Source organism: Coregonus lavaretus (genome assembly GCF_964263955.1).
Source record: "Coregonus lavaretus genome assembly, chromosome: 36".
NCBI lineage: Eukaryota > Metazoa > Chordata > Actinopteri > Salmoniformes > Salmonidae > Coregonus > Coregonus lavaretus.
The window spans coordinates 2,316,369-2,344,118 of NC_140023.1; the positions used below are offsets into that span (position 1 = coordinate 2,316,369).

Genomic DNA, 27,750 nt, shown 5'->3' on the forward strand with positions numbered 1-27,750 from the left:
AGATCACATACATTCCTAAAAGTCTACTATACTCAATATATAGAAACAACAATTTGCATCCAGCATAGCTGTCAGGATAAGAGTTGTAATAAGCCCACGCACGCACGCACACACACACACACACACACACACACACACACACACACACACACACAATGGAGAGGGAGCACTACATACCATATGAATGACATCAGTAAGCAGAGGGAAGTCCCCCGACACTTTACTCAGAGTGCTACGCTAAGCACTAGCTGTGTGGAGGAAGTCTCAGGTAAACTAATACATTCTGGAACCAAAACGTTCCATGGTCATCAAAGCATTGGGTTTCACCAAAGCAGATGAGGTAAGCTCTGGAGACCTTGAGTTTTACAATCTCAGCTAATCTCTAAAACAAACATGGCCCATGCACCACTTTCCCCCAACGGTGTTTGGCATCTCAGGGGCCAATAGGTTGTAATGAATGAACGTCACAATAGGCCACTATGGCGTAAACTGGTTATGGCGGCTTCAGCTGGAACATAGATCTGTGTTGTTGTCAGTGTATTTTCAACTGAGTGGTGTTTGGGGGTTTGTTAGGTATGTTAGGCATGTTAGGTAAGGGAAAGGGGGATACCTATTCAGTTGTATTATGTTCAGAATGAGACTGAGGTAATGATTTAATAAGTGACTTATCGATATATAACATATAAACTCAGCAAAAAAAGAAACGTCCTCTCACTGTCAACTGCGTTTATTTTCAGCAAACTTAACATGTGTAAATATTTGTATGAACATAACAAGATTCAACAACTGAGACATAAACTGAACAAGTTCCACAGACATGTGACTAACAGAAATTGAATAATGTGTCCCTGAACAAAGGGGGGGGTCAAAATCAAAAGTAACAGTCAGTATCTGATGTGGCCACCAGCTGCATTAAGTACTGCAGTGCATCTCCTCCTCATGGACTGCACCAGATTTGCCAGTTCTTGCTGTGAGATGATACCCCACTCTTCCACCAAGGCACCTGCAAGTTCCCGGACATTTCTGGGGGGAATGGCCCTAGCCCTTACCCTCCGATCCACCAGGTCCCAGACGTGCTCATTGGGATTGAGATCCGGGCTCTTCGCTGGCCATGGCAGAACACTAACATTCCTGTCTTGCAGGAAATCACGCACAGAACGATCAGTATGGCTGGTGGTATTGTCATGCTGGAGGGTCATGTCAGGATGAGCCTGCAGGAAGGGTACCACATGAGGGAGGAGGATGTCTTCCCTGTAACGCACAGCATTGAGATTGCCTGCAATGACAACACGCTCAGTCCGATGATGCTGTGACACACCGCCCCAGACCATGACGGACCCTCCACCTCCAAATCGATCCCGCTCCAGAGTACAGGCCTCGGTGTAACGCTCATTCCTTCGACGATAAACGTGAATCCGACCATCACCCTTGGTGAGACAAAACCGCGACTCGTCAGTGAAGAGCACTTTTTGCCAGTCCTGTCTGGTCCAGCGACGGTGGGTTTGTGCCCATAGGCGACGTTGTTGCCGGTGAGGACCTGCTTTACAACAGGCCTACAAGCCCTCAGTCCAGCCTCTCTCAGCCTATTGCGGACAGTCTGAGCACTGACGGAGGGATTGTGCGTTCCTGGTGTAACTCGGGCAGTTATTGTTGCCATCCTGTACCTGTCCCGCAGGTGTGATGTTCGAATGTACTGATCCTGTGCAGGTGTTGTTACACGTGGTCTGCCACTGCGAGGGAGATCAGCTGTCCGTCCTGTCTCCCTGTAGCGCGGTCTTAGGCGTCTCACAGTACGGACATTGCAATTTATTGCCCTGACCACATCTGCAGTCCTCATGCCTCCTTGCAGCATGCCTAAGGCACGTTCACGCAGATGAGCAGGGACCCTGGGCATCTTTCTTTTGGTGTTTTTCAGAGTCAGTAGAAAGGCCTCTTTAGTGTCCTAAGTTTTCATAACTGTGACCTTAATTGCCTACCGTCTGTAAGCTGTTAGTGTCTTAATGACGTTCCACAGGTGCATGTTCATTAATTGTTTATGGTTCATTGAACATGCATGGGAAACAGTGTTTAAACCCTTTACAATGAAGATCTGTGAAGTGATTTGGATTTTTACGAATTATCTTTGAAAGACAAAGACGTTTCTTTTTTTGCTTAGTTTATATCTTCTAAGAGTTTAAATCGGGAGATGGTAACTCATTAAACAACTTCTTCTGTGGTGCACCAAATTCCTAATGAGTTAATTGTTACATGAGTAATTTAATCGAGTGACAATTAAACATAGTTGATTCGATAAATAACAGTCATCACATTAATGTAAGTCACGTCACGACAATACCAATCCTCATTACATCGCCACTCTAGGGACCTAATTGACCTTTAAGGGCATGACTTTTGACACAGATTAATTTTGGTGGAATTCTCAGGGGGCCATGTTACAGGGGTAGAGCCCCCATTGGTGTCTCCTCTGGATCTGTGTCCTATTACAGAGAGTTCTAGCTGTGGAGTGCAAGAACCGATTGATCTTCTCCTATCCCACCTGAGCCCTCTGAGAGGCCGGATGGTCCCAAATGCACGTAGATCAGTGGAGGCTGCTGAGGGTAGGACGGCTCATAAGAATGGCTGGAACGGAGCAAATGGATTGGCATCAAAGACGTGGTTTCCATGCCATTATTATGAGCCGTCCTCCCCTCAGCAGCCTCCACTGCCGTAGATAGCTGCAGAATCCCATTGTCTGTTTACGGTTGTCTTATCTGTATTGACTCACATGTGGGGGTAATTTACGGCAGAATCAATGCTTATGCACGGTTGCACAGATGCACACACAAACATATACACACATCCACACGCATGCACTCTCTCACAGACACACAAACACTGTAATCTCAGCATGGTTTTACACTGATAGTGCAGAGCTGGCCAGCTGAAGTACGTGTTGTTGACTGATGTGGTGTGGCAGTAGATGAAATGGGATGGGTTTCCCCTACACAACGTTAAGTGCTTTGAGCATATGGGAAAGTCACTATATTTATCATAACTACTGTTATTAGTACTTAATAGTCTGTGTACTTCCTTCCCTATGAGTGAGTTTACATGGACTCGCTCACAGCCTTTATTAAATAAATCCCTTATCCTGTGATTTCATTACATTACATGTATTCTACACTATATGTAGCTACAACATCTGCTGGCAATTCTATATTGCGTGTTTGCATTGCGACCGTAGCTTACAAACTTGTCCTTTATGAAATTAAACACATTACATGTTTGGTTGTAGCTGGGTCATTCTTGAATTGCGGTGGCATTTGGGCATGGCATTTTGGAAAAAACATCACTTTTCTAAATGTTTTATTTATATAAATGTATTTATTTGCGTACATTCCATTCTAAATCAACGAATATAAAAACATTTTTTTTTTTACCATTATGATAACATTGTGCCACCAGTAGGAGTTGTAACATCAATGACGGTAACACCAATTGTCACGACTTCCGCCGAGGCTGCCTCTCCTCCTTGTTCGGGCAGGCTTCGGCGTTCGTCGTCACCGGCTTACTAGCCACTGCCGCTCCATGATTCATCATTCCATTTGTCTTGACTTGTCAATCACACACACCTGGTTCTTATCCCCTCATTAGTCCGTGTATAAGTGTTCCCTCTGCCCCCCTTGTCCTTGTGGGTGATTGTTTATTTGTGAGAGTAGTGTAGCTCGGTGGAGCTACCGTTACCTTGTATTGCCAGGGTAGATATTTCCCCTGTGCCTGTTTCGTTTGTCGCTATCCAGCGCTGTGTGTGTACGACGGAATAAGTGATTACCCTCCTGCGCCTGACTCCTATCACACTCACAGAATCACTCACCCGCTATGGAGTCAGCGGGAGAAGAGCGCATGCCTGGAGTCGTGGCACGGGTCCAGGAGCATTCCACGATGCTGGCCAGCTTGGGGGAAGCGATGGATCGGGTTCTTCAGGTCGTCCAACGCCTGGAGAGGAGAGAACCCAATCTGTCGAGACCAGCTGGCCAACCGGATCCAGCCACCTACACCCCAGCACCCGGAGGGATCCAGATATCCCGACCATGGGCGTTCGACGGGACGGCGGCGCTCTGCCAAGGATTCCTCCTCCAACTGGAGCTTTACTTCTCCAGCATCAGGCCGGCGGGCGCCATCGGAGCGGGAGAAGGTGTCCATCCTCGTTTCCTGCCACTCAGGGAAAGCCCTGGAGTGGGCCAACGCGGTTTGGAACGAAGGAGGAGCCGCGTTGAAGGACTACGGGGAGTTCACTCGCTTCTTTCGGGCGGTCTTCGATCACCCGCCTGAGGGTCGAGAGGCGGGCGAGCGGCTGGTCCACCTGAGGCAGAGGACGAGGACCGTGCAGGACTTCGCGTTGGAGTTTCGGACTCTGGCAGCGGGGACTGGGTGGAACGAGCAGGCCCTGATCGACAACTTCCGGTGTCATCTGCGGGACGACGTCCAACGCACTGGTGGACATGGCCATCCGTTTGGACAACCTGCTGGCAGCCAGAGGACGTCCTGGTAGGGGTCTGCCCGTTTCCACCCCCTACGACTCGGATCCCGAGCTGATGGAGTTGGGTGGAGCCGCCGTCTGAGAGAGCGGAGGACGACAGCGACAGTGCCACTCTGGTGGCACGAAGGGACAGTACAACACACGTCGTAGTCAACGCTCTTTTGGGCCTGGAGGCGGCAGGCAGGGCACTCTCGCATCACCCCAGGTATCGAACACCCACACTCGTTCAGAGCCCTCTGCTGCACACTGTACCCTACCTATCCACTTTCCCGATCACATGGTAGTTCCCCAGTGTAAGGCGCTAGTCAATTCAGGCGCAGCTGGGAACTTTAATGACAGGGCATTCTCACGCCGTTAAGGCATTTCATTGGTTCCCCTATCCATTCCACTCCCCATCAGAGCACTTGATTGTCGACCATTAGGGTCCGGGTTTGTAAAGGAAGTCACTGTACCAGTCACCATGATCACCCAGGAGACTCATTGTGAGCAGGTTACTTTTTCGAGTCTTCTGCTTTCCCTGTGGTATTAGGTATCCCATGGCTAGCACTCCACAACCCCACCTTCTCATGGCCGCAGAGGGTTCTCACGGGGTGGTTGCAAGAGTGTCTGGGTAGGTGTCTAGGTGTTTCCGTTGGTGCAACCATGGTGGAATGTCCAGACGGTACCTCCACTGTGCGCATTCCCCCCGAATACCATGATCTGGCGCACACATTTTCTAAGACACAGGCGACAAAATTACCACCTCATCGGGCGGGGGATTGCGCGATAAACCTCTGGGTAGACGCTGTACCTCCCAGGAGTCATGTGTACCCCCTGTCGCAGGCTGAAACGGAGGCTATGGAAACATACGTCACCGAGTCCCTGGTCCAGGGGTATATACGTCCCTCCACTTCACCCGCCTCCTCAAGTTTCTTCTTTGTGAAGAAGAAAGACGGTGTTCTGCGCCCGTGCATTGCTTATCGATCACTGAACAAGGAGACTAAGGAAAATGACCTTTATGCCAAGGCAGAGAAGTGTATCTCTTTCCAGCAGTCCCTCCTTCCTCAGATACCTCATTACCACCTCAGGTGTGGAGATGGAGGGAGATTGCATTTCAGCCGTGCGTAATTGGCCGACTCCAACCACGGTTAAGGAGGTGCAGCGCTTCCTTGGCTTTGCCAACTACTATTGGAGGTTAAACCGGGGCTTTGGCAAGGTCGCAGCTCCCATTACATCCCTGTTGAAGTGTGGGCTGTCCCGGCTCCGCTGGTCTGCTGAGGCTGACCTGGCCTTCAGCAAACTGCGGGGTCTGTTCACCTCAGCCCCGGTACTGGACCACCCAGATCCATCACTACCGTTCGTAGTGGAGGTGGTTGCGTCCGAGGTAGGGATTGGCACTGTCCTATCCCAACGCTCGGGCACGCCACCCAAGCTCCGCCCCTGTGCCTTCTCAAAGAAGCTCAGCCCGGCGGAGCAGAACTACGACGTTGGTGATCGTGAGCTTTGACCGTGTGGAGGCATTGGCTCGAAGGGGCGAAACATCCTTTCCTCGTCTGGATGGACCACCGTAACCTGGAGTACATCCGGGCAGCGAGGAGGCTGAATCCTCGCCAGGCCAGGTGGGCCCTATTCTTCACCCGGTTTGATTGATGACACTGTCATACATTCTGGGTACGCACTGTCCCGGCTGTATGACACAGAGGAGAGGCCCAGAGACAACACCCCCATACTCCCGGCCTCCTGCATTGTGGTACTGGTAGTATGGGGCGATGGACGTGGATATAGAGCAGGCATTACACACAGATCTCTCTCCACCTCAGTGTCCAGCTGGGCTGCGGTACGTGCCTGCTCTTATCCATGAGCGTCTGATCTTCTGGGCACACACACGTCACCCTCCTCTGGTCACCCAGGTATCGGTCATACAGTGCGCTGCCTGATCGGAAAGTACTGGTGGCCTACCTTGGCTAAGGACGTGAGGGTGTACATCTCCTCCTGCTCGGTGTGCGCCCAGAGTAAGGCACCTAGCCACCTCCCAGTGGGTAAGTTGCAACCTTTACCAGTTCCACAACGACCATGGTCTCACCTTAGTGTTGATTTCTTGACTGATCTTCCCTTCTCCCAAGGTAACACCACCATCCTGGTCGTTGTGGACCGCTTTTCCAAGTCCTGCCGCCTCATTCCTCTGCCCGGTCTCCCCACGGCCCTGCAGACTGCAGAGGCCCTGTTTACTCACGTCTTCCGGCACTACGGGGTGCCAGAGGATATAGTGTCCGACTGAGGTCCCCAGTTTACGTCCAAGGTTTGGAAGGCATTCATGGAATGTCTGGGGGTCTTCGTCAGCCTGACCTCTGGGTTCCACCCCGAGTCAAATGGGCAGGTGGAACAAGTAAATCAGGATGTGGGTAGGTTCCTGCGGTCCTACTGCCAGGACCGGCCGGGGGAGTGGTCGGTGTTCTTGCCATGGGCAGAATATGCCCAGAACTCTCTCCGCCACTCCTCTACTAACCTAACGCCATTCCAATGTGTTTTAGGATACCACCCGGTTCTGGCATCCTGGCACCAGAGCCAGACCGAGGCTCCTGCGGTGGATGATTGGTTTTGGTGCGCGGAGGAGACATGGGACGCTGCCTACGTTCACCTCCAGCGCGCCATGCGTCGTCAGAAGGCCAACGCTGACCGTCACCGCAGTGAGGCCCCGGTCTTCGTACCGGGGGATCGGGTCTGGCTCTTGACCTGGAATCTGCCCCTCCACCTGCCCTGCTGGAAGCTGAGCACGCGGTTTGTGAGGCCGTTCAAAGTCCTGAAGAGAATCAAGGGTGGGGGGCCTCAGTTCCTCGTGGAGTGGGAAGGGTACAGTCCGGAGGAACGGTGCTGGGTCCCGGTGAGGGATATCCTCGATCCCTCCCTGTTGCGGGATTTCCACCGTCGCCATCCGGCTCGCCCTGCTCCGCGTCCTCCTGGCCGTCCCCGAGGCCGGGGTCGGTGCGCTGCTGGAGCTGCGCGTCAAGGGGGGGAGGTACTGTCACGACTTCCGAGGCTGCCTCTCCTCCTTGTTCGGGCAGGCTTCGGCGTTCGTCGTCACCGGCTTACTAGTCACTGCCGCTCCATGATTCATCATTCCATTTGTCTTGTCAATCACACACACCTGGTTCTTATCCCCTCATTAGTCCGTGTATACGTGTTCCCTCTGCCCCCCTTGTCCTTGTGGGTGATTGTTTATTTGTGAGAGTAGTGTAGCTCGGTGGAGCTACTCGTACCTTGTTATTGCCGGGGTAGATATTTCCCCTGTGCCTGTTATTGTTGGAGCTACTGTTACCTTGTATTGCCAGGGTAGATATTTCCCCTGTGCCTGTTTCGTGTGTCGCTATCCAGCGCTATGTGTGTACGACGGAATAAACTGTCCTTCTATCACACTAATGACACATTTGAGGTAATTGAGGATTTTCTTAAATGAAAGCCACATATGCTCAAATCTAAGGTAATTAACCGTTAAAATAAATTTACTAATTCAGTGATATGATTCATAATTTTGCTCAAAATTTAATTTACCTTCATTTCAATTGAGTAACACCAGTTACACATTTTGTCTGACTGACTCTTCCATTATTTTTTTTGTGAATCTTTATTTAGGCAGGGAGAGTCCCATTGAGAACATCTTTATTTTTTGAGGGAGCACTGCATTCAGACCAAGAAATTACACAATAATAAATTACACAGAATTACAAGGGGCATGGGAAATAAAAAAAACTAAAAGACAAATAATAAAAAACGACCACATTCCTCAGTGAAGAGGTCCTCTAACAATCTGAATTGCCCGAAAGGCACCAATGCATTCCAATTGTAGGGTATTCTGAAGATTGTTCCATCTATGTACATGTCAACATTTGACAGATATCAGACAGATAACCTAGAGTATTTAGTTTAAAATGTTAGGTGCTGATGTATGGCTTACAAAGACACAGCATTTCCTAGACATTTGCCTGCTGATCAGGCAGTTTGCATCAATGTAGTTCAAGCATCTATCCAGCTCACCAGGCAAAAATGTGTTGAGTCAATGTTGTTTTCACGTTATTTCACCATACCTTATCGACGTAAACATGTATCAATGTGGCTTTTTGATTGATTTTGCAACATTTAAAAGTCTTATATGAACAAAGTTTTAATCACAGGCATGTAACATACCGGCATGTAATGCTTACAACCTTCCCATTTCTCTCTTCCTCCCGTTCCCTCCCTCCCTTTCCCCTAAATCGCTCATTAAATATTCAAGGCAGTGGTGTATTGATTGAGCCATGACAGGCTGAGGTCCAAGAGCTCCTTGATAGCCAGCGTTTTGCAGTGTAAGCTATCTATCCCAGTTCACACAGTAACATCAGCTGGTGTGCAAGTTGAGGAGACTAAATTACTTTGTGTTATCTTGGATTGTAAACTGTCATGGTCAAAACATATTGATTCAGTGGTTGTGAAGATGGTCTGCTTTTTTGACACCACACTCCACAAAGCAAGTCCTGCAGGCTCTAGTTTTATCTTATCTTGATTATTTTCCAGTCATATGGTGAAGTGCTGCAAAGAAGGACCTAGTTAAGCTGCAGCTGGCCCAGAACAGAGCGGCACATCTTGCTCTTCGTTGTAATCAGAGAGCTAATATAATACTATGCATGCCAGTCTCTCTTGGCTATGAGTTGAGGAAAAACTGATTACATCACTTATTTTTATAAGAAACATTAAATGTGTTGAAAATTCAAAATTGTTTGCGTAGTCAACTTACACACAGCACTGATCCACACTTACCCCACCAGACATGCCACCAGGGTTCTTTTCACAGTCCCCAAATCCAGAACAAATTCAAGAAAGCGTACAGTATTATATAGAACCATGATTGCATGGAACTCCCATCTCATACTGCTCAAATGAACAGCAAACCTGGTTTTAAAAAACAGATAAGCAACATCTCACGGCACAACGCCTCTCCCCTATTTGACCTAGATATTGTATGTATTGATACTGTAGGTAGGCGTTTAAATGTATGTAGTTCTGTCCTATGTTCTTCGCTACTAAAGTTCTGTATTATGTAATGTTTCATGTTTTGTGTGAACCCCAGGAAGAATAGCTGCTGCTATCGCAACAGCTAATGGGGATCCTAATAAAATACCAAATATCAAAGCTCTCACATCATGCTCAGAGAGAACACACATCACAGTGCAGAGTAGGACATATACAGACACACACACACACACACCTCTGCCGCAGCCCTGGTACGTCCTGTCACAATACCGTCATAAGTAAGCTTTGTACATTTCATCTCATCTGATCCACTATCATACAATCTAACATCTAAGATCTCAGAATCACCCCTTAATGATTAATTAATTCCATTTAAAAATCTAGAAGGTGATCGGTAGTCTATAACTGAAAATGTTATGCTGATACTGCTAATATAAAAGTGATATGGACTTCAAAATGCCAGGTTGTAATCTGCTATTGACTTTTCTTTGATTGTTACAATGAGATGATATTGATCAGATCAGAAGCTTAGGCAAGGATTCATTAGATCAGCGGTTACTCGGGTTAGCCGAAAAATGCATAGCATATCATTGCATTTGTTTAGTTGTCTACGGTGTAACTACGTTGGAGCTGTTAAATCAAAGGGCGGCTGCTCTTATGGTTTCATTTATTAGGATCCCCATTAGCTACTGCACATGCAGAAGTTACTCTTCCTGGGTTCCACATAAAACGTACAAATACTTGACAAAGTACAAGTTATAGACAAGAACATCATAAGATATTACATTAAATTCTAAATAAAATAAAAATAAGAGTTATATATAGGAAAGACACCAAGTGGTCCACGAAACCACACATATCCTTATACAGTACATTCGGAAAGTATTCAGACCCTTTGACTTTTTCCACATTTTGTTACGTTACAGCCTTATTCTAAAATGGATTAAATTAAATGTTTTCCTCATCAATCTACACACAATACCACATAATGACAAAGCGAAAACAGGTTTTTAGATATTAGAAAAAAACTGAAATACCTTATTTACAAAAGTATTCAGACCCTTTGCTATGAGACTCGAAATTGAGCTCAGGTGCATTCTGAGATGTTTCTACAACTTGGAGTCCACCTGTGGTACAGTGGGGGAAAAAAGTATTTAGTCAGCCACCAATTGTGCAAGTTCTCCCACTTAAAAAGATGAGAGAGGCCTGTAATTTTCATCATAGGTACATGTCATCTATGACAGACAAAATGAGGAAAAAAATCCAGAAAATCACATTGTAGGATTTTTAATGAATTTATTTGCAAATTATGGTGGAAAATCAGTATTTGGTCACCTACAAACAAGCAAGATTTCTGGCTCTCACAGACCTGTAACTTCTTCTTTAAGAGGCTCCTCTGTCCTCCACTCGTTACCTGTATTAATGGCACCTGTTTGAACTTGTTATCAGTATAAAAAGACACCTGTCCACAACCTCAAACAGTCACACTCCAAACTTCGACAGGATTGTCGAGGGACAGATCTGGGGAAGGGTACCAAAACATTTTTGCAGCATTGAAGGTCGACAAGAACACAGTGGCCTCCATCATTCTTAAATGGAAGAAGTTTGGAGCCACCAAGACTCTTCCTAGAGCTGGCCGCAGCACTCCACCAATCAGGCCTTTATGGTAGAGTGGCCAGACAGAAGCCACTCCTCAGTAAAAGGCACATGACAGCCCGCTTGGAGTTTGCCAAAAGGCACCTAAAGGAATCTCAGACCATGAGAAACCAAGATTGAACTCTTTGGCCTGAATGCCTAGTGTTACGTCTGGAGGAAACCTGGCACCATCCCTACGGTGAAGCATGGTAGTGGCAGCAACATGCTGTGGGGATGTTTTTCAGTGGCAGGGAAACTAGTCAGGATCGAGGGAAAGATGAACAGAGCAAAGTACAGAGAGATCCTTGATGAAAACCTGCTCCAGAGCGCTCAGGACTTCAGACTGGGGTGAAGGTTCACATTCCAACAGGACAACGACCCTGAGCACACAGCCAAGACAACGCAGGAGTGGCTTCGGGACAAGTCTCTGAATGTCCTTGAGTGGCCCAGCCAGAGCTCGGACTTGAACCCGATCTAAAATCTCTGGAGAGACCTGAAAATAGCTGTGCAGTGACACACCCCATCCAACCTGACAGAGCTTAAGAGGATCTGCAGAGAAGAATGGGAGAAACTCCCCAAATACGGCTCTGCCAAGCTGGTAGTGTCATACCCAAGAAGACTCAAGGCTGTAATCGCTGCCAAAGGTGCTTCAACAAAGTACTGAGTAAAGGGTCTGAATACTTATGTAAATGTTATATTTCATACATTTGCAAACATTTCTAAAAACCTGTTTTTGCTTTGTCATTATGGGGTATTGTGTGTAGATTGATAAGGGGGGAAAAAACAATTAAATCCATTTCAGAATTAGGCTGTAACTTAACAAAATGTGGAAAAGGTCAAGCGGTCTGAATACTTTCCGAATGCACTGAATCTCACGTTAAAGTTCAGAACTAGAAAGTGCTACAGTGAGGGAAATAAGTATTTGATCCCCTGCTGATTTTGTACGTTTGCCCACTGACAAAGAAATGATCAGTCTATAATTTTAATGGTAGGTTTATTTGAACAGTGAGAGACAGAATAACAACCCAAAAAATCAAGAAAAACGCATGTAAAATTTTTAATAAATTGATTTGCATTTTAATGAGGGAAAGTAGTATTTGACCCCTCTGCAAAACATGACTTAGTACTTGGTGGCAAAACCCTTGTTGGCAATCACAGACGTCAGACGTTTCTTGTAGTTGGCCACCAGGTTTGCACACATCTAAGGAGGGATTTTGTCCCACTCCTCTTTGCAGATCTTCTCCAAGTCATTAAGGTTTCGAGGCTGACGTTTGGCAACTCGAACCTTCAGCTCCCTCCACAGATTTTCTATGGGATTAAGGTCTGGAGACTGGCTAGGCCACTCCAGGACCTTAATGTGCTTCTTCTTGAGCCACTCCTTTGTTGCCTTGGCCGTGTGTTTTGGGTCATTGTCATGCTGGAATACCCATCCACGACCCGTTTTCAATGCCCTGGCTGAGGGAAGGAGGTTCTCACCCAAGATTAGACGGTACATTGCCCCGTCAATCTTCCCTTTGATGCGGTGAAGTTGTCCTGTCCCCCTTAGTAGAAAAACACCCCTAAAGCATAATGTTTCCACCTCCATGTTTGACGGTGGGTATGGTGTTCTTGAGGTCATAGACAGCATTCCTCCTCCTCCAAACACGGCGAGTTGAGTTGATGCCAAAGAGCTCCATTTTTTTTCTCATCTGACCACAACACTTTCACCCAGTTCTCCTCTTATTCATTCAGATGTTCATTGGCAAACTTCAGACGGACCTGTATATGTGCTTTCTTGAGCAGGGGGACCTTGCGGGCGCTGCAGGATTTCAGTTCTTCACGGCGTAGTGTGTTACCAATTGTTTTCTTGGTGACTATGGTCCCAGCTGCCTTGAGATCATTGACAAGATCCTCCCGTGTAGTTCTGGGCCGATTCCTCACCGTTCTCATGATCATTGCAACTCCACAAGGTGAGATCTTGCATGGAGCCCCAGGCAGAGGGAGATTGACAGTTATTTTGTGTTTCTTCCATTTGCGAATAATCGCACCAACTGTTGTCACCTTCTCACCAAGCTGCTTGGCGATGGTCTTGTAGCCCATTCCAGCCTTGTGTAGGTCTACAATCTTGTCCCTGACATCCTTGGAGAGTTCTTTGGTCTTGGCCATGGTGGAGAGTTTGGAATCTGATTGATTGATTGCTTCTGTAGACAGGTGTCTTTTATACAGGTAACAGGCTGAGATTAGGAGTACTCCCTTTAAGAGTGTGCTCCTAATCTCAGCTCGTTACCTGTATAAAAGACACCTGGGAGACAGAAATCTTTCTGATTGAGAGGGGGTCAAATACTTATTTCCTTCATTAAAATGCAAATCAATTTATAACATTTTGACATGGATTTTTTTGTTGTTATTCTGTCTCTCACTGTTCAAATAAACCTACCATTAAAATTATAGACTGATCATTTCTTTGTCAGTGGGCAAACGTACAAAATCAGCAGGGGATCAAATACTTTTTTCCCCTCACTGTATATAGAAATAATGACACTGGGGAAATCATTCAGGGGAAATACATTCTTTAAAAAAAAACTTCATATTCATCATGTCCAGCACCACCCCAACATCAACATATGTGAAAATGGCGCATTTCTATGTTTTGTAGTAAAAAAGATAGAGGAAGATAAGTGTTTGCAATGACATCAACCAATTAGTAGGCAATGCCAACTCATAATTGGTTAAAATCACATGATGCACACCGATGAGGTAATTGGACACTCATCTTCCTCTATCTTTTTTACTACAAAACATAAAAACGCGCCATTTTCACATACGTTGATGTTGAGGTGGTGCTGGAGATTATAAAAATGGTGAAAGTTCCCTTTAAACAAAATAATAAGGATTTATATAAATCACACATTCCAGTGTTCAAACTTGTAACATGGCTGCATGGGATTTCTACTAATGCATCTATGGCAATGTCCGCGATAGGTATAACGCTGGGAGCCGCTTGTGGATTTGACCACTAATGCATTTACACCTCTGACACCTCCTAAACAAAAGCAATGATAAGCTATGTGTTTGTCGGTTATCGTGGGTTACCGCTGATCTGATTTAATCCTGGCCTTAGATGCCCTGGGTGGATGACGTGAAGGGAGAACAGAGAGAAGGGAGAACAGAGAGGAGGGAGAACAGAGAGGAGGGAGAACAGAGAGGAGGGAGAACAGAGAGGAGGGAGAACAGAGAGAAAGACTGAGACGTGAAAGATAGGCAGAGGAGACAAGGAAGATAAAACAACAACTGAAATGAGAAAATAATATGAGTTTGATAGGCAGGGAGGAAGAAGAGTGGTCTTGTGAACCAGCCTGATCCTTAGATGAACCAGCCTGAACACTTAGATGAGGCAGCCTGATCCTTAGATGAACCAGCCTGATCCTTAGAAGAGCCAGCCTGAACACTTAGATGAACCAGCCTGAACACTTAGATGAACCAGCCTGAACACTTAGATGAACCAGCCTGAACACTTAGATGAACCAGCCTGGTGAGCAGCTATTCGGCTGGTTCTACGAGGCCAGAAGAAAAGTGGATGGTCCAATAAGTTACACTGACCCTCTTCCGCAGGTTGTAGGTGAGCAGCAGGTTCCGTGAGAAGTGGTTAGAGAAGGCTGTGTAGAACTCCAGAACCTTCTGCAGGGCGTCCCGCTTGATGACGTGGAGGTCACAGTAGGTCAGGGCACGCACGTTGGCACACGCCTGGGCTAGGGTCACCTCCTTCCAGAACACATCCCCAAACACGTCCCCCTTACCTGCAGACACACACACACACACACACACAGAGACAGAGAGAGAGAGAGAACCGACTAAGATATTACTTCTTAAATCTAACAGATTTTGCATCCGAGATTTACTGATGAATTATTATTTTTAAGACTTTAGAGAGATTTCTGAAATATTTTTTTACCTGCAGAGTGCGAGAGAAAACAGCTAAAATGGCTGGTTTACAACTGATTATTTACCCATTTACTTCTGAGACCTAACAATGATTTGTTTAGCCCAGTGTGACTTTGCCTGAGATGTGAAGACGTGCGTTTGCTCCCATAGTTAATGTCTAGGCTTTGGCTCAGCAGGATAGCAAAGTGTTATGGCACGCAGAAAATGCTGGTTCAAACCCTGTCAGTCACAGCAACAAAAGCCTGTTTGAACCCAATAACCTTACTGGCTGAAATATAAAACTTGTTGATGTGAATCATATCAATGTTCAGTGAATTGACAAAACAAACACAGACACTATAAACACATTTGTTCTGATCATTGTGTCTGGCTTCCTAGAGGATCCTATTTGTTATTCTGTAAAATTGTATTTCAGGTATTTCAATTACTTTTCAATACATTTGAAAACAATATTCAGATAACCTTTATTTGAAAAAACAAGTAGTTGAATTTTGGAATGTATTTGGAAACACTCAAATACACATTAAACAGTATTTAAATAACAAAATACTCAATTACACATGTATTTGAACCTAGGTCTGGCGCACACACACACACACACACACACACGTCTTCTCCTAGTCAAACACATACAAATATTATATATTCATTTGGGATGAGATAAACAGGAAATCTCTCCCATCAGTCACTTTGCTAATCACCATACTGCAAAGAAATCCCAAATAAGTTATTTGACTTAAAAACACAGTCATTATGGCGTAGCAGATAATCTACGGTGAGATAATTATTTGTTGTTTGAGAAACACAAAGTCAGGATCATCTCCTATTCTCCAGAGAAGCTCTGACTAGCACTCAACACAAAGTAACAACGTAGAACAGTAACGCTCAGCGTAGAACAGTAACGCTCAGCGTAGAACAGTAACGCTCAGCACAGTACAGCACCACTCAGCACAGTACAGCACCACTCAGCACAGTACAGCACCACTCAGCACAGTACAGCACCGCTCAGCACAGATCAACACAAGATAGAACAGAACAGCCCAGCACAAGATAGAACAGAACAAAGAACAGAACAGCACAGCGCAACAACCTGCTAGATTTCAGTTGATCTACTCCTCTAGACTACTAATCACACACACACACACAGTGTATGCATCCAGAAATGAGAACTGTTTATATCAGTCTCTTTCTATTAAAGCTGACATTTACATTTTAGTCATTTAGCGGCCGCTCTTATCCAGAGAGACTTACAGTTAGTGCATTCATCTTAAGATAGCTAGGTGGGACAACCACATATAACAGCCATAGTAAGTAAATGTTTCCTCAATAAAGCAGCTTTACGGTACGTTGTTGAAAAGCTGCCAACATCCATCAAATACACGGCCAACATCCATCAAATACACGGCCAACATCCATCAAATACACGGCCAACATCCATCAAATACACGGCCAACATCCATCAAATACACAGCCAACATCCATCAAATACACGGGTCAACATCCATCAAATACACGGCCAACATCCATCAAATACACAGCCAACATCCATCAAATACACAGCCAACATCCATCAAATACACAGCCAACATCCATCAAATACACGGCCAGCTGTTTATATCAGTCTCTTCCTAATTAAAGCTGACATCTGCCTCAGCTTTACGGTACATTGTTGAAAAGCTGGCAACATCCACCAAATACACGGCCAACATTGAATTACAGAGCGTACCTGGGTGGGTGTGTGGCCCCATACAAAACAGTATGATGGTAGTTTGAACCAACTCAGTGGCCTTGTGGTTACAGTGTCCTGAGATTGGAAGGTTGGGAGTTCGATTCCCGGCTGAGTTATACTAAAGACTGTAAAAATGGGACCTGATGTGTCCCTGCTTGACACTCAACATTAAGGAGATAGATTGGGGGTAAGGCCCTGCGATAGACTAGTGTCCTATCCAGGGTGTGTACTTGTACATCAAGCTGCCTCACGCTACAGAAACAGGAGATAGACTCCTGCTCCTATGAGCTGTTCTGGCTCGCACAAGCCAAGGCTCCTTACTTACTTATAGTTCGTGGGTTGGCAATAGTCAGTCCAAACAATGTAAATTCACACATTCACACTCAAATTGTGGAACTAACAAATCTGACATATCAGTTGTGATACAATGGATCGTTTTGATGGTTTGTCAGCATAATCAGATTGGATTGAATAAATAAACAAGGCTTTCATGTCTTACACCCTAAAACAAACCAAGGCAGTGATAGAGAGGCAAAAATGGAACAGCAACACAGCTAGAGTCAATTCTAGTAAAACTATCATTGTTCTACATAGACCTGTATTCCACAGCTGGAGTAATGTGAATCAACTGCACAGTCCTTCAAAAATGCAGAAGATCAGATTTGGTTGAACCTTAGAAACAAAAGCTTTCATGTTCTGCAGTTTCTGACAAACCAAGAAAATTAGGTAAACAACTAGAGTTAATTAGTTAATAGAATGATCACAGTGCTAAATAGCCCTACATTCAGCAGCTGGTGTAGCAAGGATTCTGTATAGCAACTGCAATTAGTTTAATGAGAATGTGATTTACAGCGGTAGCTAGTTCATCACCCAGGGTTCAATCAACATGAACTAGCCAGGACAAGGACAAGTATAACAATGTAAATAGGATTTCAATCCTCCCAACAAGCCAACCCACCAATTGCAGGTCAGCAACACGAGAGAAAGTAACCACAGCTACTGTATGTTAGAAGGCCCTGGGAAGACCATCCATCTGTATGTTTTGATGTTTTGATGTGTTGCATTTTTACTGTTTACCGTTTTTAATTATGTTGCGTGTTTGCCTGGCAACGTTGGCTGTTTGTCCAGCAACAATCTAACAGTTTGTATATGCACTCACGCACATCCGTCGGCACACACACCGTGGAGACCAACCAAACCATGATGTGAGAAAAGGACAAAGAATCCATCACTCAGATCAATAACAAGGTGCGATTTACAGCCACTCAACATTTAACTGTGTAACCTTCACCCACCAGTCCCACATTAACATCCTGGTAATGTCTCTACAGGGACTGTCGTTGGGATTAGACAATAGCTCCTTTCACACGAGGTACCGATGACCACGACGGTACCGATGTGCACCGGCTCAACTCAAACACTGGTCCATGGACAGCAACTCACTCAAAATGGCCACAAACCATCCTATACAATAGACAGCAGCAACGCACCCAAGATGGCCACCATGTAATCCTACATCGTCATACTGTATAATAGACAACTACTCACCCAAGATGGCCACCATATAATCCTACATCATCATACTGTATAATAGACAACTACTCACCCAAGATGGCCACCATGTAATCCTACATCATCATACTGTATAATAGACAACTACTCACCCAAGATGGCCACCACCTCATCATCTTGGATGACTTCCAGGGATCCTGACACCACGAAACAGAGGCTGTCCACACTCTCCCCGGCATGGTAGATGAGGTCGCCAGGGGCACAGTGGATAGTCTGGAACTCCATGGCCAGGGCACGCAGGCACCCGTCACTGGCCAACCTGAACGCAGGGTGTTCTTTGAAGACTTTCCTGTTCAGGTGGACGCAGATATCTGCCCTCATGTCCTTAGGGCATATCTGCAATACCTGGGACGGGGAGAGGAGAGAGAGAGAGAGGGGGTGAGAGAGAGAGAGAGATCAGTTTAATAGCCAAATTGTATCACCTTCCAAACTCATTGTCTTTGGTGAACCAGTAGTTTTTCACTGGCAGCCATGATAGCGTTTAGATACATTACTTTCAAATCCTCTTCTCTTTTTTTCCCCCTTCTGAATTTTCCTTCCATCTTTATCTTGAAATATTCTAAGGGTGTCACATCAAGGCACCCAACCAAAAACAGATTGTTAATATTTATAATAATAGCAACAGAATGCAATCTTAGCTAGATTTTTAATCTTATATTGAGTGATAATGCACTTAAAATGACACGTTTTTTTTCTTACCAAGATAAATGATTTTACCACATTGACAGATCATTTGGCTTATTTTAAACTAAAAAAGGCTTGATACAAGGTGGAGTAAGATAAAAAACCCACTTGTAAGATAATTCATCCTATTAAAATTCTTACTCCACTTCTATCAAGCCAGTGCGGTAAGATAAAATTACTTGAATTTTTTTCTTATCAAGATCAATTAAGTGTATTATCACTCAATACAATATTTTAAAAATCTAGCTAAGATAAAACATTTTGCAGTGCATCAACAACAATCACCATCATCATCATCATCATCCAGTAATGGTGCTCATTGGGTAAAAGTACAAGTTAGAGGAGCACTTAGGGAGCATAGAAAATAGAACAGTACATCAATGTTAAAATCTTGTTCTTTAAAATGGGGGCCTCCCGAGTGGCGCAGTGGTGCAGTGGTGCCACTGGAGATCCTGGTTCGAATCCAGGCTCTGTCGTAGCCGGCCGCGACCTGGAGACCCATGGGGCGGCGCATAATTGGCCCTGCGTCGTCCAGGGTAGGGGAGGGAATGGCCGGCAGGGATGTAGCTCAGTTGGTAGAGCATGGCGTTTGCAACGCCAGGGTTGTGGGTTCAATTCCCACGGGGGGCCAGTATGAAAAATAAAATAATATATGCACTCGCTAAATGTAAGTCGCTCTGGATAAGAGCGTCTGCTAAATGACTAAAATGTAGATGTAAAATTAGCTTTTTCTGTCAAAAAAAACAGGAAGTATAAGTGTATAGACTAACCCCAACGGTGTCTTAAGGTTAGTTGTATAGGTTACGGTTAGTTAAGTATGTGAACGTGCCCCGTGTAGAGCATGGGGTTTCCAACGCCAGGGTTGTGGGGGGGTCGATTCCCACGGGGGGCCAGTATGAAAATGTATGCACTCACTAACTAAGTCGCTCTGGATAAGAGCGTCTGCTAAATGACTAAAATGTAAACAGATCATACAAAGAATCCCCCAGAACTGCCAATCAAACCAGCCTCCTCTCTACAGGTCTGGCTGGGATGCTGTTGTTGTCACAGCAACAGCCACAGTTAAACACCTGGGAGGCTGAGGTGAGTCCATGTGTGATACCAGAGAATCCTTAAAGGATTTTACCCTCCTTCGCTCATCCAGTCTCTCTGCGCTGTGGGAGAAATGTGCCTGGAAGCTAACATAGTGTTGCTTTCTACTGTCACTGAGGCAATTCCAAAGCATACAGCACAGGAATGTGCCAAAAAACTGTACTGAACTGCATATACTCACCATAGCTATCAGACAGCCGCAAAAGGACAACACACTGTATTGCTTTTACTAAATATTTCACTAATTAGACACATTTCTTACATCGACTTTCCTCACTGTTTTTTCTGTATACTATGCTCATAATTGTTTTAAAACCATGTCACATTCAGGCATTTAATTAATTGGAATCAAATCTCACATTGCACACGTTCTAACTACCACCAGCTTGCAAATCAGCCAAAGTTTGTGTCATAACAGGGTAAAGTCACTTGTCATAAGCTAACACCAACTGTCATTACCAATTATAATAATCAGTTAATATGACAGTTACAGAGCATTATCCATTAACTCAACACCAACCCCCTCCCCCACACTCCCACCCCAAGTGGACTGGTCAAGCACATCAAAACACAGAGCCACGATGACCACCACACCACAATACAAAAGGACCAGCTAGCTGCGGAAGCTACCATGCAGGAAAACCAACCAACGGACAGCATGCAAGCCAAGGTAATGAATGTCAGGCTTACAGTTTGAGATACCTTTTCAGTATCTATGCCCCGGGACATGGACCAGGTGGAGGCGATGTAATCCATGACCCTCTCGCTCAGCCCCTTGGGCACCTGGTAGAGCTTGAGGAAGTCACGGACGCTGTTCAGCATCTCGTGGTAACGGTTGGTGTTGGCGTACATTTGCTGGAAGATGGTGGTGACGTTACCGAAGATGGTGGCGTAAAGAAGGGCTGGGGGAAAAAAATAAAGAAAGGAGGATTTAGAGAAGATAGCCCAGCAAACCAAAATTGGTTCTGTGAAAGTTCCCAGAACATTTTTTTACATTTTAGTCCAGAGCGACTTTTTTTTTTTCAGAACATTCGTTAGGTCGCGGCAAATGTTCTCATAACACAAAAACTGTCCAGTCGTGCGGTTTTCATAAAACATTCACCTCATGTTGCAAGAGCGTTTCTAGAACATGTCAAATTCCACGTGACAGTTCAGTCACGGTAATCTCCTTTAATGCACTCTGGACATGCTTTGGTAGTACCCAACTTGCTAACTACTATCAGGTCCTAATGGCCTGGTACTCAGGGCTCTATTGTCCCTCTAACCACTCTAACGTCAAAGCAAATGCTACCAAAAATCACATCAAACACTTATCATCAAAACAGTAGGCCTATCATACTTTTAAAACTCACCTCACTGTAATCAATTTGAAACAAAAGTTCAACAGCAGGTTGAAACAGTGTAAAACATGGTTGTTGTGGATGTTGTTTCAATGCCTAACACAATGAAATGGACAGTGCTTTCTAATGTGAGGATTTATTCAAAAACCACATATGCATATTAGAGCTTATGCATATGCAAAGGTTTATGAGCCCAAGCCCGAAAAAAAAAAACAGAATTAAAATGATGATTGTGCCGTTATACAATACATAGCCTACCGCATATTACCCATTGCAGAAAAACATACAACAAAACTGATCTAAGATGTCTTTGGTACATAATTGTTCTAGCCTTTGAGTGTGGACAGTATTATTATGCATACTGGATGGACTGGTTACCTTATGCTCCAAAATGTCTATCCATGAGTCTGGGAGAGAACGTATAGCCCTAGGCGAAGCTGTTGGTTCATTGATTGTGCATGGCGGCTTACAGTTAGCCTACAATTAGTGAATTTGAATTTCATTTTGAATACCCTAGTAATAGGGAATTGTTTATATTTTGATACTTAATTGGGTGAGACAGTGGAGACCCGTCATTCAGGGCTTTTGAGCCCCACCTGTTTAGCTCAAAAATAAAAGAATGTGTCACATATCAGTTCGCAAACAGTTGAACCTTTTAAGTATCTGACCCTTTTTTTCAATTTCCGCCTAAATTGACATACCCAAATCTAACTGCCTGTAGCTCAGGACCTGAAGCAAAGATATGCATATTATTGATACCATTTGAAAGGAAACACTTTGAAGTTTGTGGAAATGTGAAATTAAATGTAGGAGAACATAACTCATTACATCTGGTAAAAGATAATACAAACAAAAAAACATTTGTATTATTTTCTTTTTTTTGTTCCATCATCTTTGAAATGCAAGAGAAAGGCCATAATATTGCAGTTTAGGCGCAAATTAGATTTTGGCCACTACATGGCAGTGTGTGCGCAAAGTTTTAGATTGATTCAGTGAAGCGTTGCAATACTGGACTATTTTGTATCAAGTCTGTCCAAATGTGCCGAATTGGTCAATTGATACATTTTCAAGTACATAACTATAGAGAACATACGAAACTGATATGGTAATACAAAATGTAAGTTTACACACTCCCAGGAATGTCATGCATGATGGATCATTAGCTTATACACATCTAGATGGCCAGGCGGGGTGGGTGTGGAGTCAGAGACAGCAGGGGTTAAAACTGTAAAACCCAGTTCCTACATTTGAATATAAAAAATGTATTTTATCAAACAAAACTACGCTACATTTTATCTCTGGGACCCTTAGGATGACAAATCAGAGCAAGATGACCGAATGTAAGTACATTATTTACCTTCAGAGGTGAATGTATCAAACCAGTTGTCGTGATACGTTTTTTGTTGTTGTGCACTCTCCTCAAACAATAGCATGGTATTTTTTCACTGTAATAGCTACTGTAAATTGGACAGTGCAGTTAGATTAACAAGTATTTAAGCTTTCTGCCCATATAAGACATGTCTAGGTCCTGGAAAGTTTGCTGTTACTTACAACAGTCATGCTAATTCCATTAGCGCACGTTAGCTCAACCGTCCCGTATACGGGACACCGATCCCGTATAGGTTAATAAAGCCGGCTCAGTGGCTCAGTGTTCGGTCACTCATGGGGAAACTACGTCACCGCAAAATCTACGGTTAGAGCTCGAAAATGCAAGCCCCTTGGGTGCTGCCATAGTGTTACATTAGAAGTGCCCATCCAAGAAGGCTCAAGGTCATTGGCCACAGATAAAATGACCTCAGAATCACATTATATCTACAGTAGCTTTGATTGCACTGATCATGTCAACATCATACTTTCAAAATGTTAGCTAGCAGTCATCATCATGAATCAAGTCCACAATCTACTGGCAAATCCTTTTCAATCCTTGTCATATGAAGATAAATTATATTTAAAACGTATCGGTGCTCATCGGCCATTGGACATAAACATTACACAAGTTGGAAAAAAACAAGCTCAGACTAGGAAAATACGTTTTGAACGGTCATTCAACTCGGAATTGAGAGTCGGGAACTCAGGCCTCTTTCTAGAGCTACGACCTGAAGAACACTGACGTCATCATGATTCACCTTGTTTTTTCAGAGTTCCCAGTTGTCTTGAAAGAACCATAAATCCAGAGAATGCCAAACTTTGATGAAAGTTTGATGACAAAATTTGCCCACGAAGGACCGCCGCGACACCGTCCTGTTCAAGTGAGCACAGCACAACAAGGTGAGTCCAAAAGTGTCTTGTATGCTGCTGCATAAATTATGTAATATGCCAGGGAGATATGTATACTGTAGCTAAGAAAGTAATACTATGTGTATGTTGTGTAGTAAGCTGTTAATAGCCCATGTGCCTCATCCTAATAATTTGGTCAATTTTCCCCTCATAACTTAGCCTACTGTTCTGACTTGGTGGTGCACACGTAGCCTATAGCCTGTTTTAGAGAAATGTAATCATCAAATATTGTCAGAGCTTTCATTGTCTGCTTATATGCCCCCTTTATTTATCCTACGGTTCTGACTTGGTGTACAGGGAGAACACTGTAAGAATGGCCCATGTTCTGAATTCTGTTGCTGTACATTTCAAAAGTGCTGAACAAATAGTTATATTGACTACATCCTTCCTAGCTCGCTCATTAATGTCAATTGAAATTACGGATTGCCTCTTATACGTTTCGTCCCCTTATGCCATAGTTTTTAAAGGCAGTAAATGTGGTTGAATGAAATGTTTCTCAGCCAGACAAGGCTCCGCTGATAGCCAGGTGTAGCAGTGATAAGGTGTTGGCACTGCTGTTGGGACTCTGCTGTTGGGATAGCTTTATGTAGGCTCTGACAGTTTGTGGGCACCGTTTGTCACCGTTATAGTGCAATTAATGTATTGTTTAGTGTTGTGTTGTGTAGTGGCTTTGCTGGCATGCATTTTTTTTTTTTTTTGCCCCACCAAGACTTACATGCTAAAATCGACACTGAGGTTACACATTACCTTTAGGTATACAGAATATCTCACCACCATGTGTTTCCAACTCCTCTCTCTCCTTTATTCCTTTCTCGAGCGGGCAGATGGGCTGTCAACATTTCAGTGAAATATGTTTCGTTGCGAAAAAATGTTACTATGTTCCCGAACAGATTTCACTTCATTTTCCAAATTAAGCACTGGGTAGCTGCAGGAACAGGGTTGGAGAGCCCATGGCATACAGAGTACTGGGTAGCTGGAGGGACAGGGTTGGAGAGCCCATGGCATACAGAGTACTGGGTAGCTGGAGGGACAGGGTTGGAGCCCATGGCATACAGAGTTTGGACAGAATATCACCTGTAGGGCAGCGAGAGCATGCTTCTCAAACAGTGGTTGATGCGTGGAGTGAAATCAGTGTTCTTATATTTATTTCTCAGCTGCTCATATTAAGCACATGCTCTGCTATAAAACCGAAGTAGCCTACAAAACGGACCGGTGAGAAAGCGCGCGGCCTCCATCCGCTATTCGAGTGCCTACAGATGACATGTATTTTTTCCCCTGCTCCTGCTCATTTGATAATGGGCCATTCTAAATCAAAAGACAAGATTAAATTGAGAATAGTCTGATGGGTGAAAATATGATAACTTGATGAGTGGACAGCGGTGCAGCCTGAGGCAAGGAACAGAGTGCAAGCTTTTTTTGCTACTTTCCAGTGGTGTAAAGTACTTAAGTAAAAATACTTTAAAGTACTACTTAAGTAGTTTTTTGTGGTATCTGTACTTCACTATTTATATTTGACAACTTTTACTTTACTACATTCCTGAAGAAAATAATGTACTTTTTACTCCACACATTTTCCCTGACACCCAAAAGTACTCGTTACGTTTTAAATGCATAGCAGGACAGAAAATGGTCCAATTCATACACTTATCAAAAGAACATTCCTGGTCATCCCTAATGCCTCTGATCTGGCGGACTCACTAAACACAAATGCTTTGTTTGTAAATTACATCAGTGTTGGAGTGTGTCCGTGGCTATCCATACATTTAAAAAACAAGAAAATTGTGCCGTCTGGTTTGCTGAAATTATTCGCACTTTTACTTTTGATACTTTAGTATATTTGAGCAATTACATTTACTTTTGATACTTAAGTATATTTAAAACCAAATACTTTTACTGAAGTAGTATTTTACTGGGTGACTTTCACTTTTACTTGAGTCATTTTCTATTAAGGTATCTTTACTTTTACTCAAGTATGACAATTGGGTACTTTTTCTACCACTTTCTCAAATCATCAATAGTCTATAGTCGCACCATGGAGCCCATATATGTTTTGATTTCTAAGACATTCTAAGGTTTGTATCATTCACAACTAAAATTGCCAAATAACTCTAAATCTAGCATATAGGACCCGTTTCAAATTATCACTTTTACGCTCAACATAGCCACTTCATATGCGCACTCTTGCCGTAAAGGGAAAAATATCCTTTCCATTTTATTCAGCTAAGTTCAATTATATTCTTCTTACTATAAAATAATGGCATGGGACTCAAGCATGTCTTGTCAGATAAATTAACAAGCCTACAGCCTAACAGTAGGCCAACTCATATTCTGTTCTGAAATACATTTTCTTCATATCATAATGTTTCTTTAGACCTGACTAAAATTAATAATGGATTTATTGTGATGGTGTAGATTACATTTATTTATTAGACTTTTTTAAATGTAGATGTTCCAAAGGTGTGCATAATCAGCTGCTTATATGCCTGGAGATCCTAAACGTGTTTATGATAATTAACGTTACATTACTGTGAGACCACCAGCCTTTTACATTTACATTACATTTTATTCATTTAGCAGACGCTCTTATCCAGAGCGACTTACAGGAGCAATTAGGGTTAAGTGCCTTGCTTAAGGGCACCGACAGATTTTTCACCTAGTCGGCTCGGGGATTAGAACCAGCGACCTTTCGATTACTGGCACAACGCTCTTGACCACTAAGCTACCTACCTGACAATAACCAGACAAAATGTCATGACCGCCACAGCCCTACCTAGAACACACTTAGCCTGTTCTTTAAATGGTTCTCAGAATGTTTCATTAGGTTGTGGGTATAGCCTGGTGACAACATTGTCAGGACATCACAATGTTCCCAAAACACAAAAACTGTCCAGTTGTGCGGATGATTCTACAATGTTTCTTTGCTATGGGCGGCAACAATGTCATCCTCTTTTTGACCAGATAGATGGGCTACACAGAGACAGAAGGGCTCGGTTTTGCTTGCACGGATGCTTTCTCCGTTGAGGTACATTCAGCCTCATGCGAATTGAAGGAAAATTATGAAAACACAGAGAGAGGAAAGATACATTATTTTATGTTTTTTTCTTTGTCCATTTTTTGGGGAAGCCTGGCTTCCCTTGGAATCGATGAATACACTCCACTGCATTTTACCCTGTCTTGGCAGTCCTCATATCATTTCAATAACATTTAGAAAATGTTATATTTAAGTCTGACCTAATATTACCACAATATTCTCAGTATGCAAAGTTGTAGCTCCTTAAAGCAGATTGTAATACATCCCCATTGTGTTTCTCTCTAGATTTAATGGCCATTCACATTTGAGACACATGGCATTTAATTTAATTCATAGGGACATTTTGAACAACATTTAAAATCATACAAACACAACCATATTTTTTACACTTTATATATTGACAATCTACTGTGGGGCTTGAACCTGCAATGTTTGGTTCCCAACCCATGTCTCTTTTACTCTTCGCCACCAGGGAAGCTCTTATATCTTATTTTTTCAGTATATAGCCATGGCAGTATGGTCAATCAGGAATTTCATGCTTCTTTTTTAGACATAACTAACCCAGGGATATACTGGTAACTGGGTTATTCACCATCACTTCACCAATCCTCTTGATATACAGTGGGGAGAACAAGTATTTGATACACTGCCGATTTTGCAGGTTTTCCTACTTACAAAGCATGTAGAGGTCTGTAATTTTTATCATAGGTACACTTCAACTGTGAGAGACGGAATCTAAAACAAAAATCCAGAAAATCACATTGTATGATTTTTAAGTAATTAATTTGCATTTTATTGCATGACATAAGTATTTGATCACCTACCAACCAGTAAGAATTTCGGCTCTCACAGACCTGTTCGTTTTTCTTTAAGAAGCCCTCCTGTTCTCCACTCATTACCTGTATTAACTGCACCTGTTTGAACTCGTTACCTGTATAAAAGACACCTGTCCACACACTCAATCAAA

At 43.9% G+C, this 27,750-nt stretch overlaps 1 protein-coding gene across 1 annotated transcript in view; it reads right to left on the reverse strand.

Moving 5' to 3' along the window:
• LOC311110639 (voltage-gated delayed rectifier potassium channel KCNH1-like) overlaps positions 1-27,750 on the reverse strand; it is a gene marked incomplete at both ends in the record, with an annotated part of 93,035 nt that overhangs the window by 25,014 nt on the left and 40,271 nt on the right. Inside the window, 3 exons of the mRNA XM_084153180.1 lie at positions 14,717-14,913; positions 18,452-18,704; positions 20,838-21,037. Of these exons, the coding sequence (XP_084009306.1) occupies positions 14,717-14,913; positions 18,452-18,704; positions 20,838-21,037 (650 nt within the window). The remainder of the gene's footprint in view (positions 1-14,716; positions 14,914-18,451; positions 18,705-20,837; positions 21,038-27,750) is intronic.